This window comes from Pavona decussata, unplaced genomic scaffold (genome assembly GCF_977016875.1).
Source record: "Pavona decussata unplaced genomic scaffold, jaPavDecu1.1 SCAFFOLD_155, whole genome shotgun sequence".
NCBI lineage: Eukaryota > Metazoa > Cnidaria > Anthozoa > Scleractinia > Agariciidae > Pavona > Pavona decussata.
Window position 1 is genome coordinate 1,132,501 of NW_028145567.1, and position 20,932 is coordinate 1,153,432.

The 20,932-nt window shown below is 37.7% G+C and overlaps 1 protein-coding gene across 1 annotated transcript in view; it reads right to left on the minus strand.

Moving 5' to 3' along the window:
• LOC146465765 (protein DD3-3-like) overlaps positions 1–14,777 on the minus strand; it is a 15,884-nt gene extending 1,107 nt beyond the window's left edge. Inside the window, exons 1-9 of the mRNA XM_085128195.1 lie at positions 14,619–14,777; positions 13,650–13,805; positions 11,875–11,961; positions 10,136–10,481; positions 7,866–8,084; positions 4,845–5,274; positions 3,871–3,927; positions 1,800–2,083; positions 1,085–1,126 (exon numbers count right to left, since the gene is read on the minus strand). Of these exons, the coding sequence (XP_084984321.1) occupies positions 1,085–1,126; positions 1,800–2,083; positions 3,871–3,927; positions 4,845–5,274; positions 7,866–8,084; positions 10,136–10,481; positions 11,875–11,961; positions 13,650–13,802 (1,618 nt within the window). The 5' untranslated portion in view covers positions 13,803–13,805; positions 14,619–14,777. The remainder of the gene's footprint in view (positions 1–1,084; positions 1,127–1,799; positions 2,084–3,870; positions 3,928–4,844; positions 5,275–7,865; positions 8,085–10,135; positions 10,482–11,874; positions 11,962–13,649; positions 13,806–14,618) is intronic.
• Between the last annotated feature and the right edge of the window lie 6,155 nt (positions 14,778–20,932).

The following is a 20,932-nucleotide window of genomic DNA, read 5'->3' on the forward strand; positions in this document are numbered from 1 at the left end:
CTTAGTGCCATATTTGGAAACGACTTACTAAAGTGCGCTACGTTTTAGTTTTCAACGAGGAGCATTTCCCTTCAAAAAGCCTTTCCCTGCAACCTAAAGGAGCTAAGTTTTTGAAATGTTACTGTGAAACATGCATCAGAGCACTATAAACATTTGGCTTGAATTCGGAAATGTGCATTCTGACTGAAATAACAGTCGAATTTGTACAGTTGAAATAACCAACAGGAAAAACCTTCAGATTATAAAGTAAGCTTAAAACAAGCCTACCTTTACAGCTTCTGTGGAAAGGATGAAGGCGGTTATTTTCTGAAGAGACCGTGTTGCTGTCTCGGTGGAGTGGAAACGAATGTTGGTTTTATCAACAGAGTAGACAAATGAGGGTAGTCATGCATTTTTCAGCGATAATAAAAAAACAATAAATTCTAAAAAACTTTAAAATACAGAACAATGTATGGGAATTTCTTTCCAAATTGAAGCCCAGTTATCTCTAAAAAAAAAATGCATGGTTACGTTAATACCCTCATTTTTCTTTGTATTCCAACAGCCCTTGCCAAGATGTGCTTTCCCGCATAAACGGCGCCAAAATGCTTTTGTACCAGTAGATTAAAGGGAACCTCCACTCTGACAACAAATGGACGGTAAATTGTTGGAAATAGTGTCTAAACTCTAAATTTTAGTGTGCTAAAAATTAGATATGATTGTCGCCTATTTTCGCCTTTAAATTTCCCGGTCGCGGCCATCTTGGGTTTCACACAAAAGAAGTTCTGCTTACTAACAATAGCGGCTACCGTATGACGTCATAAAATCCAAAATGACGGCGCCATGGAAATTTGAAAGCGAAAACAGGCTAGAATCATATCTGATTTTTTTAGTACATTTGAATGTTATTCCTATTTTTTAAACTAAAATTTAGAATTTAGACACTATTCCCAACAATTTACCGTCCATTTGTTGCCCGGAGTGGAGGTTTGAGATGCGCAGAACGTATGCGCAGTTACAGAGGAGTTACTTTCCTTAAAAGGACAGTCAAGCAGGGAATGGTACACCAGTAATCGACCTGAGAGAACTAAATAATGTTACTTACGTGCCCTTCCCTGTCCAGCGTTGTTTTGATTGTTATTTGAACCTATAATTGAAGTCATCAGATAGCATATCAGCTGTACAGAAGACATACTGATCTTTAAAGCCGCATCACTTCGTTTGGGAAATGTGGAAAATGGTAACTGGTATAAACGATAAGTAAATGGCTCGCTTTTGACGTGGTTGTTGAGTATAGAGGCCACTTCTTTTTCATGCCTTCAGCATGCCAACTGTTCCGTCCGCAAAGTGGCAAATACACTTCGCTATATTTGCCCCCAAAACCAATTAATCAGTCAGTCGATCAGTCGGTCAGTCTGAGTCAGTCAGTGAGTCAGTCTGTCCGTCCGTCCGTCCGTCCGCCCATCAATCAATCAATCAATTGACATTCCTAAAACTACTTTAGTTGGTGTGATAACTCAATAGAGCACTGTACCGGTTTCGCAGGGATCATGGATTTGGGATATGTTCTCAAGCCTGAATTAAGTTTTATATTTTCTCCTTCAATTTCTTTTCGCTAGTGCTTTTAAGCACTTAACGTTGCCTAAAGAACCCCATTTAACGGTGTGGTGAGCGCATGACATTTTATGTTGTTTAAAAATTAATTTTGCTTTACCCAAAGCTGAGCCATAACTACAACTACTATAACTACTTCCGAACTGAACTAAAGCTACTTCCGCGAAGGCAGCGATGGTTACCAAACGAATAGTTGTCAAGCTTACCGGACCAAACGAAACAAATGACGTCATCTGTTGTAACCGTGATTCGCTCAGGATTGAAGCGATATTCCATGGCAGGATAAGCCTGCACAATGTTTCCTCTCTTTCCCATTCCCCCGATGTAGTAAATGTTGGAGTGCTGGTATTTTTCAACAAGTTGACTGCGTGGTTTTAGGAGAAACACGTGGCTCCTGTCTTGGAATGTTCGACCAAGCTGAGCAGTGTTCAAGGCGAGCTGGAGATCGATTTTACCGTCGACGGCTTTTGTTTTGGGATTATTTTTAACCCTACAAAGACAGTGTTGTTGCTGTTACTAGACAAGGCGGGAAATATCTTTTTAGGCTAGGGGTAAGATTGCGACTACCAGTTAGCCTCACAACGTAAATATCTTCACTGAGTAAATCCTTAAGTTGAGCTGTTGAGGCGTACTATATAGACTCCTGCCGTGTGATTTATTTTGCTGTAGAGGCATCTTGATTGTTGAGTTTGTGGACGACTTCAGGGGCACTCAACGTTTCATTTCGGTGGAAATCTGATCTTAACAAACAAAAACCTGAACCTTTGGCACAATTTCAGCTCAGAGTTTCTTAACACTGGTTATGTAATTCCTTTGTGAAAAAACTCAGCTAGCATTATCGTAATACCAACAACAACTAGACTAGTAAATTCGAGGAATAGAATTCCGTTTCTTAAACTTTCTGCAACTCAAGGGAAACCTCTACTCTTGAAATGAATTAACATTAAATTGTTTGAAAATGCAATTGAATTTCAAATTTCGTTGGCAAACATGGAAATAATATTTCTGTCTCGGACAAAACACGACTTGATTATCTCCCATTTTCGCTTTTACATTTAATAATAATAATAATAATAATAATAATAATAATAATGATCGTTTATTCAACCTTTTTGCAGTATAAACTGAATTACAAGGCGGGTCATTAATTACATACAAATATATCGGACACATAAATATAACTGTTAATGTTAATACATATTACATTTCGCTATTTTAAACAAGATTCTGGTATTTTATGGTGCAAAAATTTCCAAATCTGTTAGTTCTTGCGGAGGCAGCCACAAAAACAGATTCTCCTGTTCTAAGGGCATACGGTCTTGTGTTCGCAACTCTCGATCGGCACTAGGCTTCGTAGCAGGTCGGAAGAGGAGTAACTTCGCTTGAGAAATGTTATGTTATGTTATGTTATGTTATGTTATGTTATGTTATGTTATGTTATGTTATGTTATGTTATGTTATGTTATGTTATGTTATGTTATGTTATGTTATGTTATGTTATTTCATGGGCGCCGCTATGTTGGATTTCAACACGTTATACGGTCACCCATAGACTTCTTTCATAATGAAGGGCATAATTAGTATTCTTTTATGTGCATGCAAATAAGCCTTCTTGACCTCGTTTTTGAGTGAAAATACTTTTGTTTTTACACATGCTAGCGAGGCCAGGAAGGCTAATTTAATTTAAATGCATACAAAAGAATAACAATTAAGCCCTCCATTTATGAAAGAGGTCTATTGTTTCACACAAAAGAAGTTCTGCTTACTAACACCAACGGCAATGACATGATGTTGTAAAACCCAAAATGGCGGCGCCCGGGAAATTTTAAAGCAGAAAAAGGCGATAATCATATCTACTGTTTAGCACCACTTGAACGCGGTTGTTCTACTTTTCAAACTAATATTTAGAATTTAGACATTATTTCCAACAATTTAACGTCAATTTGTTGGCAGAGTGGAGGTTCCCTTTAAATCTTTAGCTAAAGCAACCGAACAAATAGATGTGCATTAGCTTACAAAAATACTACCTATTAAAGGACACAAAACAAACTACATGGGATCAAAGGAGACAACATTTTAAATATATTTTGCTTAAATTTTCTCATGTCCCTGATGACATCCTAAAATTGTTACCTTTGAAATGAAAGCTGTTGTGGGAAGGTATCATGCTCTACGTTTAACTGCATGCATGTTACAGTGACAGAGTTATTTTAGAAACTTCCCTGCTTTTTCTGTATTGTTTTGGTGGATTTATTCACTTAATTTAAAATGACTTACTTGGCGTTGTCCTTGGCAGAAAAGTTACGTGGCACATCATCAGTAGTAATGTTGTATCTGCAAAAATGTAAATACAGATGTGATTAACTGACCCAGGCGCCACATTCATGGAGCCCTTTATAGTTAAGATGTAACCTAAGTATTGTTTCGTAATGTTTAAAACACGAGCAGCAGTCAAGTGGTTTTAGACCAGATAAAACACGTGCTGCGAGTTTTTTGAACAGCTTCAAAAACATTCCTGCAAAAGCGTGTGTCAAGAGAGTTCATAACAATGATGCTTTTGTGAACGTTGGAAATTAGGATACGAGAAAAACATTTAAAACACCGCATACTAATAAGGAGGAGGTTTTATCGGGTTTTAAAACCACTGCACGTGATGTTTTATCGACCATTTGATTGGTCAATTGGCTTATGAATTATTAATGAGTTTCGAATCAACAATAACTGTTGCTCCTCCAACCCGCGATAGACAATTCAGTTGCATGTCAAGAAACAATTCTGGGACAGCCGTAAACAGTTTCGTGAATCTAGTCCCAGGAGATTGATGTAGAAAATGACGACTTTCTTCACCAGAGAGAGCCCACGGGAATGAGGTTATATCATGGCCACTAAGATCGTGGAGACATCGAAGTTGCAACTGGATATATGGATTTAATATAACCCCAGTCCAAATTTTTGAACCCGAAATCGGGTTTTCTGTTTGTGTCGGCAAGTCTCTAATCCCTTAAGTCCATTCTGAGAAAGAACTCAATAGATTGAATTCAAACCAGGCATCTGGATTGTGATCAAAAGATTTTTAATTAACTTGTTAATTAATCGCTGATTAGAATATCTATATACCAGAAAGCTACTTTACAAAGTGGTTTTCAAGGAGATTCTGGGTTGAGGTTTACCAGCCGCTAGTGGTGGTCGGTCCACATTCTGAGGGCATGAACGGGGATTACTACCGGTCAGAGAGAATGATGTTAGCTCACCTGATTCGTAAAACGCATCGTTGAGTCGTGTTGGTAGGAAAGCAAGGAACTCTCCACTTGTACGAAGAAAACTTGCCCTCCATGTTCATTCCGTTGTGATTTACGACAGTGGAAGGAGCGTAGATCACGTCGGGTGGATGTTGCAAAACAACATACTGCTCCTTCCCTTTGGCTCCTTGTGACACCAAATGCGGCTGGTACGGTAAACCTTTAGCCAGCTTATAACCGCCTTCTTCTCCATGGCAACTGTCCAGGACTCCACCGCTTTTCTCGATGTAATTTGTAATGAATCGTGTCCAGGTCCCTCCGGCCGTTCTGCATTCATTAGCTGATATGTACTTAGCAACGCATTTCGAGGCTAGACCATTCAGTGGAGGTTCCAAAGGACAATCTGGATTACCGGAAAGTTTTGTTGGCATGATACACAAGTCTAGAAAAGACATTAACAATAAAAAATAAGCTAATGAACAAAGATCTAGATTCATCCCCAAAAGAGACAGTGTCACCGATTTTTAGAGTGCCTTTTTTGAGTACTAGTAGCGAAAAAACATATTTGCATCGATGGAATTGTTAACTTAAAACGATGATTCAGTGTTGTTAATAATTACCCTACGAATACACATAAGCTAGTATTTGTTATCTTTTGCTGCGGATGGCTTGGATGGAAATTAATTACAGCTTAAAAAAAATTGGCCATTTTTTTCAAGTTCTTCTTGTGTATTTTGGGCAAATTGCTAAAACCTGATTTACGGAGAAATCAAAGGAATTCTTCCTTAATTGTTTTAGGCGGCTGCAAGCAAGAATTTATCTTCATTTATTTAAAACCTGATGCTCCTTATTGAACAAATCACTCAATATTTTCTCCCTGGTGCTCTGTGAATAATTTAATGTCAGAGAGAACTTCAAGGTTCTATGTTAAATATTTGAGTAGCTTTGATTAAAATACAGCAAACTGTCTTTTACGGTGAGAACGGGATAACACAAAATTTGTGAGGACACAAGAAGCGGAGCCGAATGGGAAAACTTTCTCACCTTTCATATAACACCGCAAAAATTTCTGATGTAAGCCATCCCCCTCAAATCTAGATCTTAAGTCGTTCCGATGATTAGCAGTGTTATTAGCGTTATGACCTGTTTACATTATTAGTTGTCTTATTACTGTGAATGTGTGCCAAAGTTGTGCACACAAGTGCGTTAATGGCCTAGCTCCAAAATTTAACTTAATTAAGTGATTTTCAACATAATTAGTCTCATGAGCATAAGTTTGGGGCTGGATGAAACTTAACGCTAAAAAATGCAAAGAAATGCGGATTTGCTTCCTAAAGGATCCCATAGAACTCCCTCATTTGAAGATCGATGATCAACAATTAGAGCTTGTAACCTCGCATAAAGTACTTGGTCTGGTCATTCAGAATAATTTAAAATGGAACAATCACATTGAATCTATTGTCACCAAGGCTTCTAAACGCCTTCATATACTCCGAGTACTCCGTCGAGGAGGCGTTGAGATTAATGATCTAATTTCTATCTATTCCGCCCTGATACGATCCTTACTAGAATATTGCTGTGTAGTGTGGCACCACGCTCTTCCCTCCTACCTCTCACAAGAGTTAGAACGCATACAGAAACGTGCGTTCAAAATCATAGTTCCCGCGCTTTCCTACTCAGAAGCTCTTCATTTCCTAAATTTAAGAACATTAGACGAACGACGTAGTGAACTTTGTGTTAAAACTCTTGAAAAGATCTCAAGAGGAGGACCTCTTGTTAAACATCTTCCAGTAACGAGAGAGCACATGCATCACTATCAAACGAGAAGCGCTAATAAATATACATTAATTAAATGCAGGACAGAAAGATTGCGCCATAGTTTTTTCCCAAGCACTATTTTAGCTTTCAACGATCTTTAGATTTTTAGACTTTATACCCAATTTTTAACTTGCATAAGTATGAATTTATTTGTAATTTTGATATGAAACTTATTGTAACCCAGTCCCTCATTGATTGATTAACAGTATGTAATTCTTATAGTTGTACAATTGTAACCACATTATTATTATTATTATTATTATTATTATTATTATTATTATTATTATTATTATTATTATTATATTATTAGAATTAGGGACTTTGCTAAGATTACCCCTTACGAGAACGAAACAAATTTTAAGGTTCTTTTTTATACAATGGGGAAAAGACCTGGGATACGCTTTAAAAAAACCATTACCAACCCTTCTCAATTCAAAACTGCCCTCGCCAACTCTTAAAAACAGGCTATGATTTTCTTTTTCTCTAAATAAATAATTGTAATGCAGTGTGTCATTAATGTATATGTATACTATTTTATTATTAATATTAATGTACTGATACAGGACTTCATTTAAACCATCCCATGCTGAACTGGATATACTACCTGTATAAATATTTGTTTACATGAAATAAACAAATAAATAAATAAATGAATAAATAAAAATTGACAATATTAGCTTTTCACTGTTGTCATTACTGATCATTAAGCATTAATATATATTTGTAGTATTGTAAAATAGATAACAAGGTTAAAGCAAAAGTAAATGTTTGGTTTATTTGAGTGTTATCTTTCGTTCTGACGAAGGGCTAACTCTTGAAACGTCATCACGGTGGCCAATTTAAATTTTATCAACTCTGTTGATAAACTGAACATTTTTTTCTACTCCCCACCGACGCAGCACCACAGTTTCTTTAGAAACTAAACCCTTTAAGCATTTCTTAAAGCAAAAACGTTCTTAACCCTTAAATCCCCAATATCGCGATATAAATTTATCCCCTCGTTCTGATTCAGCAAAAATGTTCAGGGTAGCCAAAATTTTTCTATTCAAAGAAAACCGCCTGAAAGCGTCATACCCAAGAAAGCCTCTAAACGAAGACTCTGATGTACTTGAGCAGAATATTTCGACTTGGAAAACTTATTGAAGAAAACTAATTTTCTAAGAGGGTAATACAAATCAGTAGGAAAAGTACGTTATAAGAAGCCGACAAACTCACGCTTGAAGCCATAATCCGAGCTGTTAACGTAATTTTTCATTGATTGATGGGTCTTCTTATCGCTGACCATAATAGCAATGTCCTTCCACGGAGTGGGGCCCCAGTAAGGGTAGTAATCACGTTCCTCAGGGACTTCCAAGCCCCTCCTTGTTCCTGCTGGGTTTTGCCGCGTGTAGATCGATGTAACCCCTCTCAGCTTTTGGTCAGCGGTGAACAAACCTGCGACATAAATAAGACAGTTACAACGTAAAGAGATACAAATAAGCTGGGTTTTTTTGTCGCGTGTTGATGGCTAGATTGTGATTACTATCAAGGTTTTGGTCAGCGATGAATAAACCTACAAGAAGGACAGAGCTGTTGTTTTATGAAGAAGCTAGCGGTCTACAATACATTGCCAGTCTTCTTATCCTAATCATTGACCTGGCTAATATGTTAGTTAATTTTTATTTGAGCCAGAAGTACTCCCTGAAACTTGGCAAACAGTTTGATACGGTTTTTGATCCTACAAACTTTGTCATATGATCTGAAAAAGGCTTATAACGGTTAATGAATGATATCTGTGCCGCACGAAAAATTAATTATATTAATCTTGTTTACTGCTTGTTCGATGAAACAAAGGATTTATGCTTTTGTCTTTGGTGATGTTCACTTGTTAACATTAACGAACAATTAAAAAAAAATAGGTCACGTGACCTCAACAATGCCAAAATAATCAGGGGGTAACACGTTAGCACCGATAAAATGAGAAATTACATAGGCACGGTTGTACTGAACATTTGAACGGGAAGAGTTATCAAAATGTTTGAGTACCAACATTCCCCATTTTCAAAAAGGACGGTTCTGTGATGCCATGAACTGAGAAATATCACGTGACACTTAGCGTGCCTTTCGTCTGATCAAGCAGGTCAGACAGAATAAAGGATCTCAAAAAAACATCTGGAGGGCGTCTGTTAAGGACTTCCTTTCAGTTGTATTTCAATTGATCATTTCAACCAACTGAACAACACTCCTTGAATTGAGGTGCTGCAAATTGAGCCGAACTACATGTGATCTTGTGTGTAGTAGTAAGCATTTTTTTTGTCGAAGTCGTCTTCATCATTAGAGCTAATGTATGTTTTTATTTCTTTTTACCCTGCCTTTGCAGTAACTCTATGTAACATATGCGGCCTAAAACTGCGCTTAGTCGCCCATTTTTCTTTGAAACAAAACAGATTGTTAGCGCGCGTATTTAATTAGATTCAGTGCTTGGATTATACTGTAATCATAAAACTTTTAAGATTGTATACTTTTGGATAAAACACCCCAAAAAAATGATCGAAAAGTTTTCTTTTCGAGCTAATTATAAAGCACATTCGGATCATTTTACGGTCTAAACATTTGAGACATTTTACTAAAGCAGAGGCTCTGATCTCAGTAATTGCCGGCATCCTAGGATTCCCCGCGTGTATACATATAAGGAATTTCAAAATGTAAGAAAGTAAGTACTGTAAGTAAATTTGTTAGTATGCGAAAAAAGTCTCGATTTGATCAAACTAGGCGTGCACGGTGGTCTCGGGTAATATTTCAGCAAGCGCGCAAGGTGCTGTCGGGTAGCTGTCATTCTGCAACCACGAAGTGTTCGAGCAGCATTTGACGGTCTTGCGAGCAAGAGTTTGCGTTTCGTCGTCCTCTAGCAGTGTTTCAAGGTCTTGGAACCACGAGTTCGCATTTCGCCATCATCTGTATTAACTTACAAAATGTGACTTCGAAAGGGCAGAAAAAAAAAATTGGGAACACGGGACTCACTAAGGATATATTAAGGATTTGCTTCAATGTTCTTGCTGGATGGCCCTCAAATTTTACTTTCCATCTCTTCCTTTTCGTACTTTATCTCATGCCTCACAAACATTATCAAACCTTAATAATTAATAAATCTTAATAATTAATTAATTAATTGATTGATTGATTGATTGATTGATTCTTTGGCACAAGAACAGAGTAGCTATTCGTCCTCTGTTTCCAGGTTGAATTGGAATTTGGAAATGCTGGTTTTTGTGGAGGGAGGAAAACCAGAGTAACCGAAGAAAAACTCTTGGAGCAGGGACGAGAACCATCAGCAAACTCAAACCCACATTATAATGGTATTATCTTAAGTATTATCTTATCTTATCTAATGGCGTCAACTCCGGGAATCGAACCCTGGCCACATTGGTGGGAGGCGAGTGCTCTCACCACTGCGCCATCCCTACTCCCCCGTCCCTTCAATGTTTGCAAAACTCTAAGCTTATCACCTTTGTTACGCTCTCGGCGAAAATACGACTGGTAGTAATAGAGCGGCTCGTGAAGACCAAAATGTTTGTTGATCTGCTGGGTCTCACTACGCCTATCTACGAACGGTTGAGTGTTGAGTGCTTGGCCGTTACGGATCGTATAATGATAGAACTCTCTGTTCACATCAGCGTTATGCGGCAGCTTCCCTCCAGGGTACCTCTCTTCGGGAAAGTCCTGACACATGTACTGTAAGATAATTTGTGTTTCTACTCTGTCATCCGTCTTTGGGCCCGTGCCATGCTGATTTGTCCACATGATTTCCATCTCCGTCTTAGCATCCTTGCCACAGCCACTCATGTAGAACTCCTAGCATATTTATAAAAGGAAGCAAAAAAATTGCTCATAACAAATCCATCTACCATAACGACTTTATTACCTTATTTTTAAACAAATATTTACAAACCGGCCAATGAAAAATATAACGGGAACTAGAAAAGGTTTCTAAAAAGTAACTAAAGAGCTCATCTATCTGAGTAACCACATGGAACATTAAGACTTAAAGGTTGGTGGCAATAAAACGTTAAAATGAGAAAAGGAATAAGAGAAAGAGTACTTTCTTGGTGATAAATAAATACCACTAAAAGGTCAGGAAGATTAATTCAGTTTGTGAATTCCACAAGATCTGTGTCGCTAGATGGAGCGGAACCCATACCTTCCTCATACTTGTGGCAGGCTCTAATTTCCGAGTTAAAGACCTCAGGTGAGCTGGCAGAGGTGGAGCTCTTCGAAATGAGATCACGCACGCCTCAATCCACTCTTGTATCCAGTCTTCTCTCGCCACAAAACTGGCAATAAATAGCGACTAGACACCAATCTTGTACTCAGAGTCCTTAGGCTTTTTGATCAGCGGGTGGGCTCCGCGAAAGACTCTGGGGACTCAAATTTGATATCTTGTAACACAATGCTAGTTGTTATGGCCGCAGCTCAGCCAATCAAATCGAAAAACTTATTTTTTTTTTGCAAATTCCCCAGAGTCTCTCCGCGCGACTTTCCGCTGGCCAAAGAGCCTGTGGACTCTGGGTGCAACATTAACTGGACACCAGTTTGTGACACACATGATCCTTCATGCCAGCGTAACCTCAAACGTTATGCTTGGTCAGGGTCTCAGGCTTTTGAGTCGATGTAGTATATCATTACACCCATTTCTAATTCGAGCCTAATAAGCAATTTTCCGTCACCGATCTGCTGTGTGAAAATGCCATAGCAAAGACTTAGTGTAGGAGCTCTACTCTCCGATTGATGAGCTCCTGCTACAACTAATTAACCACTACAAACCCAAAAAGCAGAATAAACCGCTCAGAACTTGAGGTAAGTACAGCAAATTGAGTACGGATGAAGTAAAATGCAGCCAAATAAAACACGAAATCAATTTCGTTAATTTCGACACTGACTTAATCCACTGTACCGAAAAACATGGCGACTGGTACATTTATCCAGAATTCTTAGCGTGCTAAAATAAAAATAAAAACCGCACACAAAAACACACACAGAAAAGGTCTGAAAACGTGACACCTAGCATACACAATGTCAACCTAGTTCCCAGGGTCTCTCTTCTGTCTGGAAACGAGGTTGACACAATGTTGTTAGTACATATGCCAATTGGTTGTGTAAGGTTCGCAAGATATTGTGGTAAAATGTTCAGCCGCCTATATTTTCCGTACAGTGAATCGAGATTGAGAACCACTCTATGTTCCGTTACCATTGGTAACTGCCTGTATTCCCGGATGTTGTCACCAGGGTTACTATCTAATGAGTCACCAACGTTGTACCCAGCTTTGCCGTTATTCTAGAAAAACAAAACAAAACAAAAAACAGTCAAAAAGGAGTGAAACGGTGGCTCTACTGTTAAACAGAACCAAAGGTTTCCAAGTAAATTCACACAATATATCTCAATCTCGTCCCGGTAAAAAGGCTATATGTTTACGATACGAGCGCATTATTGGGAATTTTTGTAGAAATTTTCAGCCGTTCTATCGATGCCCGTCTTCAAATTCAGTTCAGTTCAGTACTGAGTAATTATGCCTAAAAGCTACCATTTTAGCGACATTTTTTTAAGCATATTTGTCTATTCTTTTTGATTACTTTTATTTCTAAAAGGACAAAAGATCACTAATTTTAAACTGATTCCCTGAATTCGCTGGATTGTTAGCTCAAAGAATTAATTGTAACTATGGATAATTTATCACATTACTTAATGGGTAAATGTGATGTGCCTATCATCCGTGTTGCTAAGTTACAATCAAGTTAAAGTTAAAATAATCTTTAAATTTCGAATTGACTTTTTTCAAAGGTGACGGCGTGGTGCGAAGCTATTGGCCCAAAAAGTTCAGCGTTCCTGAAAAAGACACAGGCTGGAACGTAACTTTAAAAAAGTTCTGCGCGCAAAAACCCTGGGGAAAAAAAAAACAAAAAAAAAATTTTTTTTAATTAGAAAAGAGGTCCACGACCAGAAAATTTCCAACTCCCGAAAGAAAATGCAGTAGGCCATTTCCGAGTTGCTGTGAACCTCATTGTGAATTCGAGGCCAAGTGCAAAGTTTTTATTATGAAAATTAGTTTTCATTCAAATGCAAACAAAATTAATTTTCATATGAGATGCTTTTGCACTTAGCCTCGCTTTCATAATGAGGTTCACAGAAATTCGGAAATTGCCTATTTTAGACCCCAAAAGGTCTTTGAACCACCCTGTCAATGGCAACATACCTGAGTACCCCAACCCTCCCCCTCTCGGGAGAGAAGCGTTAGGACCAGGTTGAAAACCGAATTCAAACAATGTATTTGAAAGTTACAAAAGATGTTATAGCCTGCAAGCAAGCTCTGCAATCCACCGTACCGAGAAAGAAAAAGATGGCGACTGGTACCTTTACCCATAATTCCTAGCGTACGAAAACCCTAAAATCTCTCATTAAAACGCACAGAAACTTCTGAAAACTTCAAACCTAGCATTCACAATGTCGTTAGCACAGGCAGGGAAGAATTTCCCCAAAAAATTGGCTTCCATGTGCCCATTAGCTGTTCTACGTTCGCAAGCTGATTGTGGTAAAAGGTACAACCGCTTTTGTTTCTCCGTATGCTGGAATGGGGCCTGACGAGAGACAGTATTCAGGGCGCGAGCGCGAGCCGTGAGAGGATTGGGGCAGATGTTTGCATGACTACCGTAGTTGAAAACACTCTCTGTGATAAAGCCATGCACGCTCGCAATATAAATTTTGTTCTTTATTATTATTATTTTTTTTTTTCTTTCAAAATGAAATATCTTATTTGTGTTTATGCTGTTTCCTTTTTGTCTTCTCGCTTATGCCACATTTGCCGCATGTTGCAACCTTGTTCCGTTGGTTTAATATTATCCCGGTTTATGCCAATCAATTTATGGTAATTAATGCAAACATCAAAGAGTGGCGACGTGAACAAAGATGGGCCTATTATTGATAGGGTTAATTATAGCTCTAAAGATATGGCTGAATCAGTGACCTACCTGTGAATCAAACAGTCGGTTCGCGTTTCTGACGTTGTCTTGGTTACCGTTTAGTCTATTATTGGATCCTGGTGGACTATGGAGGTATATGTCCGAGGTGCAAGGCAAGATAAGAACAGCCAACAGGCAGCCCCAAACTATTATGAACCTCATGTTCTGTTAAAAAATGCAAAAGAGCCGACACATCTTGGAAATTTGTTATAAGTTATTGTTCATTGTTAGAATAAGGAGCCTGTATGGTGACGGTGACCTTATAACAAGTTGTTGATTTAGATCGCGTTTTGACAGGCTTCGTCAGTTTATTTTTATAGCTTTTAACAGATAGTGTTGGTTACTAAACTTGGGCAAAGAAAATTAAGTATTCAAAGGCAAATGTAGTCTTTTCTGGTCTACAAATCTAAATGGTCTTGGAGTGGAAATATAAGTAGAGTAGCGGTTTCTGGTTAAAGCGATTTCGGTGAAAGATTATGAGCTTTCGTTAGTATGTGCGCTACCTTCATCGGATGAAAATGATGCGTGAAAAATGAAACAGAGAGAATTTTAAATATAGCGAATAGTAGGCACAGGAATGCCGTGCTAAAATGCGTCTGAACAAGTTTGAAAGTGTCAAAATTAATGTTCGTCTAAACAAATTCTAGATAACAACTGATAACAACTCATGCCCGCTTCCAAAACAATATAGCATTCTTTAAAACAAACATTAATTCTTAAAAATATAAGCTGCAAATTTGTCAATCATTATATGAGATAACTAACGAATGTTTCATTCTCAGTGCATGTAGTTTAAATGTACGGTAACATTTTCGGTCAAAATTCCACGAATTGGTTTGTCCTATATATTTTATTATTTAAAGTGCAATCAGCTGTAAGAATAGACAGTTTAAAAGGCGAGAACTAAATCTTGAAAACTTAAATGTAACTAATGAAAAGAGGCCTGTTTCAAAAATACTATTAAAATTAAAAACATACCCTTCCTCAGCCTTGGATAATGTTCTCGCCAGCTGTCGGCTTAAGTACTTTTAGTTCAGCCAAACTCGACTGATTCGTTGAGTTTTGCAACTGAAATGTGTCACACTGGCCTGGTTAGCCTGTTTTGCCGCAAGCTCTTTATATTTATATATGATATTAACAATTAACTGGCAAATAGATATTAATCAGTTAATAATCGTATTAACGAAACAGCAATTAATGACGCAAAAAGCATTGACACTGGCAGTAAGACTAGAGTTTAAAACTCGATTTTTTCCTCCCAACGATTGAAGATTGTTAGTTCATTTCTAATTCTTCCTCGACTTTTCTTTTCAAAGCAAAGGTTTTTTCACAAGCTCTTAAAAACAGGCCTTTTGGGAAGCTCATAAAATATACAAAAAAACCTTTGAACCGTTTGTAAAAGTGCTATTTTAGACAGTGAGTGCGGAAAAAAAATTTAATTAAAGGCAACTTCCACACAGAACAATAGGGTTTGATATGGGTATTTATTTAACTCATCACGTGAAGGCTATGCGGTTTAGTACTAATTAGATGAAAATTGTAAAACGATCTTTGTTTAAAATCAACTGGAAGCCGACAAAACGTAAACTGACATGCTGAGTCACTGTGGGTTTTATTATCAGAGGACGAATGCGGAAAAAAGCGGTTCTCTTTAGAAAGATAATTGAACGCAGCTCTCCTAAAGAGCTACTTAAACACCAGCAGGTTCGTAATAAAACAAAACAAAACAAAAAAATTTAATTTAATTTGTGTGTTAAGATTTTGTGTGTGCTTATACAATATCGCAACGATCATGACTACATACGTTAACTTAACGTTTAATAACTCGAAATATCAACACTAGGTAGATGAAAGAATTTCACGAACAAATGGCCATGATAAGGTATTTACTAAACCTATTATCGGGACTCTCGTGGCGTGCCACCCCTTTCACAATAATTACGTAAACCGAAAAAACTAGATTGTTTTTGACAGCTTCAGTTGTTCTAAACTCTGAATAGAGACAAACCTCTTGTTTTAGGCAAAATAATTAATAAAAAGTCACGGGAATGTATCAGAGTTTTCAATACTAAGCCGGATTAAAATGAACGTAGGACCGAGGTCTGATAACATAAATAACCTTGGTTTTAATTTCTTGCACCTTCTGTGCATGGCAGAGAAACTGAAATGTACAAACTTAAGCGCGATCACGACTTGGGAAACGCGAAACTACGAGAAAGCTTAAATGAAGGAAAAGCTCTTTACAAGAATTTCTTAAGACGGATGTATGTGTTTTATATCGTGCAAAAAAATATCCCGTATATTTTCATTTTGCCATTTGTTTGTCTCCAATTCTTCTAGAAACAATTTTTTCCGCATTCATTTTAATTACTCAGTGGCATAGGTGGTGTGCCCCTGGTTCTTAAAATATCTTATTTTATTCATCTGCATGTTTTTTATTTTGGTGGACTTGAAAATACTTAACCCTCCGCAGGAACGTTTTCCCACAATCTTTGTGGACGTGTTCATTTGATAGTATCCCGCCTTCGCAAGTTTAATAAACATGCGTATCAGTTCCTGTGCACTCAGTAAACGTTTACATATAGGTCAGTCAACTCCAGTTTTGAGTGGGACACCCTCGGGACGGCGAGTGGGTTTCCGTAACAAAGAGAGTCCGTAATGGTGGAATTAGTAGGATTGGTAAATTTGGTTAGAGTTTAACGATAATTTATAATATTTCATTGTCATTAAACTGCAGGCCACTGCGTTTGCGCATTTTTTTCCCATTTGAATAATAATAATAAAATAATAATAATAATAATGATAATAATAATAATAATAATAATAATAATAATTTTCTCTACCTCTTAGCATACGTATGAAGAAACTTTTCTGTCAAAACAACTCATTTTTGCCACCTATTTTACACCCGTAATTGGCCAATGAAGGGCATTGATCCATGATAACTATAAATAAGCCAACCCGTTTGTTCGTATCTCTGCCGATAAAAAAATGTTTTACACATTCAGCTTATTGTTCCAGGCAGCAGGTGGAATAAACATCCATTTTCTTTTTTGTAGACCATATCAAAGTTGCTTTCACACAAAGTTCTTTCCACCGATTTCCGTTAACTGAAGATTAATGTTTAGCTTAATATTAGAATTTGATGATAAATAATTATGCACTAATGATCGTTCCAATCTCAATATTTAGCTGTTGTTCAATTTGCTTGAGTGCACGAAGTCATTTGCATACGGAATTTTCCGCATTCAGTTTAAGTAAACCTGCACAGTTATCAGAATAAACAAAAGGAGGTTCAAATCAGGGTCAACCAATTTTTATCTTTTGTTTCTCAATTGCCATTGTTTATTTATTTATTGAAGTGCGAAAGAGTTCATTCACAGTCTGTGCTGTTTGCAGCGTTGATCCTTTATCTATTGGCCCAAATAGATAAGCCCTTTGCCGTAGTGTCAGCCCTGCAATCGGTTTGTTTTATTTACACGTAGAGTGACGTCGAGGACGTGCATTCCTATTAAAAGAGATCCGGCAACGGAACGTATTCAGAACAATTTATTTTACGTCGTGTGGTAAATCCTGTGTCGTAAATCCTTTATTTACCTTCAAGTGGAAATAACAGGCAAAACTCTGAAAAATTCTGCTTAAATTCACGATTGCGTTCGAATGAAGAAGCACTGACAGGAACAGCAGTTCTGAGTCTTGCTCACACTGACACAGGCAATCTCGTTCCCAGAGCCCTCGTTACCCTTGTTTAGCGGAACGAAAAACGCTGGACAAGGGTAACGAGGGCTCTTGGAACGAGATTGTGACACAGGCAAAAGCAAACGCATGCGCAAATGCACCCAAAAAATGCACCAAGAAAATTGTAAATTTTCCTTTTTTTGTTGTTGTTGGATTTGACTTCCGCTTGGTTAGCACTTGTCTCATGTGTGACAACGGTAACGCAAGTGACCTATCCGCCAGTCTTGGTTAACCACTCCAAATGCGCATGTGTGCATGGAATTTCCACCGCTTGGTTACATTTGAGTACTTGTGCTTGCATTTGCGTTTGCGTTACTTTACACCGCACGCGTGAACCAGCCCGTAAATGCTACTTCGTTGAAATAATGCCTTTAGTTATCAGAGGCACAAATATGTAGTTAAAACACCGAAATGATGTATACTAGCATTTAAGCAACGGCAGCTCTTAAACTCGGAATATAAAATTCCGTTTTCCAAAACTTTCTGGAACGTCCAAAATTCTAATTCGACATGAAAACATTGGATGAAAGAGCCACTTTGCGGAAGCCACTGAAATTCCATTTATTCAATTGGAAATTAAATTTTCAGCTAAAACATCGATTCGAACTGATATCAAACCGTACAAACTGTAATAATTAACCTACGCAGATATCCTTTTAAGGCAGTTCGAAAGGGTTTCATGCTGCTATAGTATATGTGAGATGATAAAAGATTACAAAAAGCAATTCATGCGATCAGATATCTTTACAACTCTGCCATCGGGTGACTGTTTAATGCCAATCAGTTCTGATATCATGGCAGTTACCATGGTGACATTTCAGACAGATTATCTGACAAACTAAGTCGATACCGTTTTTATTACTTTTTTCAGAAGCTTGCTACCTTACGAAGTTAACTTTTGTGGCACTATGGAGTGTTTTCACATGACGTCACGGCGGCCATGTTGGTGTCCCAAAACCGAGAAATGGCGGCCATGTTGGTGTCCCAAACTAAACCTCTGGGAATTGAACTCTGTTTTTATGCAAATACTTTCTTTTGTTTCAGTAAACTAACCTGGCCGGTAGTCACGTGAATGAAAACGCTCTATAGCAAAAAGTTCTTCGAGTAGAACTTCTGGTATTCCGCGAAAAACGGCGATTATTCATTCACAGAAAATTCTGCTGGTTAAGTTCCCCAAACTTGTCTATCAGCAATGGCATAATGAATGTGGAAGGTATCAAGATAGGTCGTTGCGTAAAGTTTTCAGGTATACTGGAATGTTTCCTGCAGGCTTTATTTCCGGTTCGCCCAAACTGCATTTTCAACTTCCGGTTCGATGCGCGCGCCATTTTTGAAAGAAATTTTGATTCATTCAGCTGTCACGTACATGGGAACTCAAAGACAACATTTTAGAGTATTTTAATTAAATGGTTTCGTTGGGTGCCACTGAAAACTAAGACTTTAATAATATTTAGATAATAAGACTTTTAAAAAGAAACATTATGATCATTCAGTCTTATAGAGTATGTGCACGGCGGCCATGTTGGAGGACTAAAACAATAGAAGATATTGCATAAAAATAGAATATATTTCCCAAAGGAAAATCATTGTATTGTTCCGGTCCTCCAACATGGCCGTCGTGCACACACTCTATACATAATGGCACCTTTTATTTATATATATTTTTCTCATCAGTCTATCACGACCTGCTGTGTTAACAAAGGGAGGTTCAGAGGAAGCTTATGGCATCTGTCACTTCGGTCTTTTTGTTTCTCAGTTGCTTGAAGTAACTCAAGAACTTACTGAACGGCTTAAAACCTTGATCTGTTATTAGCCTCTGAAAATTTTTAAAAATCACAGGCAAAGTTTCTCGGGCTAAAATTTACATTTTGGGTTATTAATCACACGTGGTTAAAGATTTCTAAACCCCTGCTTTAAGCTTAAACTGGCTAGATTTACCTCAATCTATCCACAAGAGAAATGTGCTGGTCAACATCTTTCAAGCATGTAAAGTGGTTACTGAGATGCAAGAGGTCTCGAACATTAATCATCATAAGCCCACCCTTGAACGATGCTATCAAACATTTGGTGCCGAGATTAGTAGCCTGCATCCAAAATACAATAAAGACCCGCAAATCAAACAGATATTGTTTTCTTGTTAAGATAGACACGGTTATTACGAACCCCAGCTAGCGGGACCGTCTGCTCTGGAACCATCCTCTAACCATTAGCTGCTGATTTTGCTTTTGGATTTTGGAGGTATCGCATACATCGCAAACTTGATGGTGATTTCGAGTCCCTCCTTCATTCAGTAGGGGCGACATATTAATAGTACGGAAAAGCTCCCAACGACTAACTCCAAATTAATCAGAGCGTATACGCTATTTTAAGGTTAGTTGGTAAATAATCAGATAAGAAAAAAAATTCATGAATGTGAAACTTTTGGCACTAGGTAAAAGATTTAAAGAACAAAAATTGGAGGGATGTAGCTGTGCCAGAAAGCGCCCAGTCGTGTTTCGAACTTTTCATACATTTGTCTGTAAAGCGAACCAGCCGTGAACTGCTACTAAAAATAGTTCGCGGGAAAAAAATACAGACAAATGTCTGGAAAGTTCAAAACACGACTGGACGCTTTCTCGCACAGCCACATCCCTCCAATTTTTGTCTTAAAATCCTTTTCCTAGTGCCAAAAGTTTCCAATTCATGAATTTTTAAGAAACGATGTTTTACTAAAATTATTTGACATCGGATTTCCATACAAACACTGTTATTTCAAGCGTGCTTGCCTACTCGTCAAAATGGCGTCGAAAACCGTGATAAGGCCTATTCGCTTTTAAACTTGATTTTAATAACAACGATTCCTTCACTTAGACTCACTACAATTTTAAAGAGGCTGGCTTAAGCGCAAACTCAGCGCAAAAGTAGATTTGAAAACCTAGCTTAACTCAATGTTCTTGATACTGAATATCCTTTGACTGAGGTTACCAAATGTTTTCCTTCATGGTGTACTCGGGGAAAGTTAAGAATTTAAATTTTCTGAAACCTTTAGCCTCTGAGCGATTTAGATAGCTGAAGGATATATTTCTTGTAAAAGGTTTAATAAAAAAAAAAAAGAGCGAGAACAAGAAATGCATTTGAGCTGGAGCACTCGACGGTTTATTCAGTTTAATGAATATCTGTAGCTGTTTGGAAGTCCTAAATCGCTTCCTCGGAAATTCGGATTGCATTGTGAAGAAATAGTTTCATTTTCTTAAGTGTATTCTCTCCTAGCTAAGACCTCATAATTAGCAATATAGGAAAATTATTTCCTTTTTTATCGACTGTATCGATATATAGTTAAGAACCGGATAGAAAAAACTTAAAAGCCACCTACGATTTTCGGAAAACCGAGAGCAGCTGGTAACTATGTGGCGAGAGGTATCTGTTCCCTAAAACCTTCTGCGACTCAGAATTTGAGTTCAATCTAAATATGTCAAACTTTGTTACAGCCTGCACACAAATATCCCTTTTAAAGGTCCAAACATTATCCTTGAAAAAAGAAAACGATATTTGAAGTATATTTATTGATATTGTCG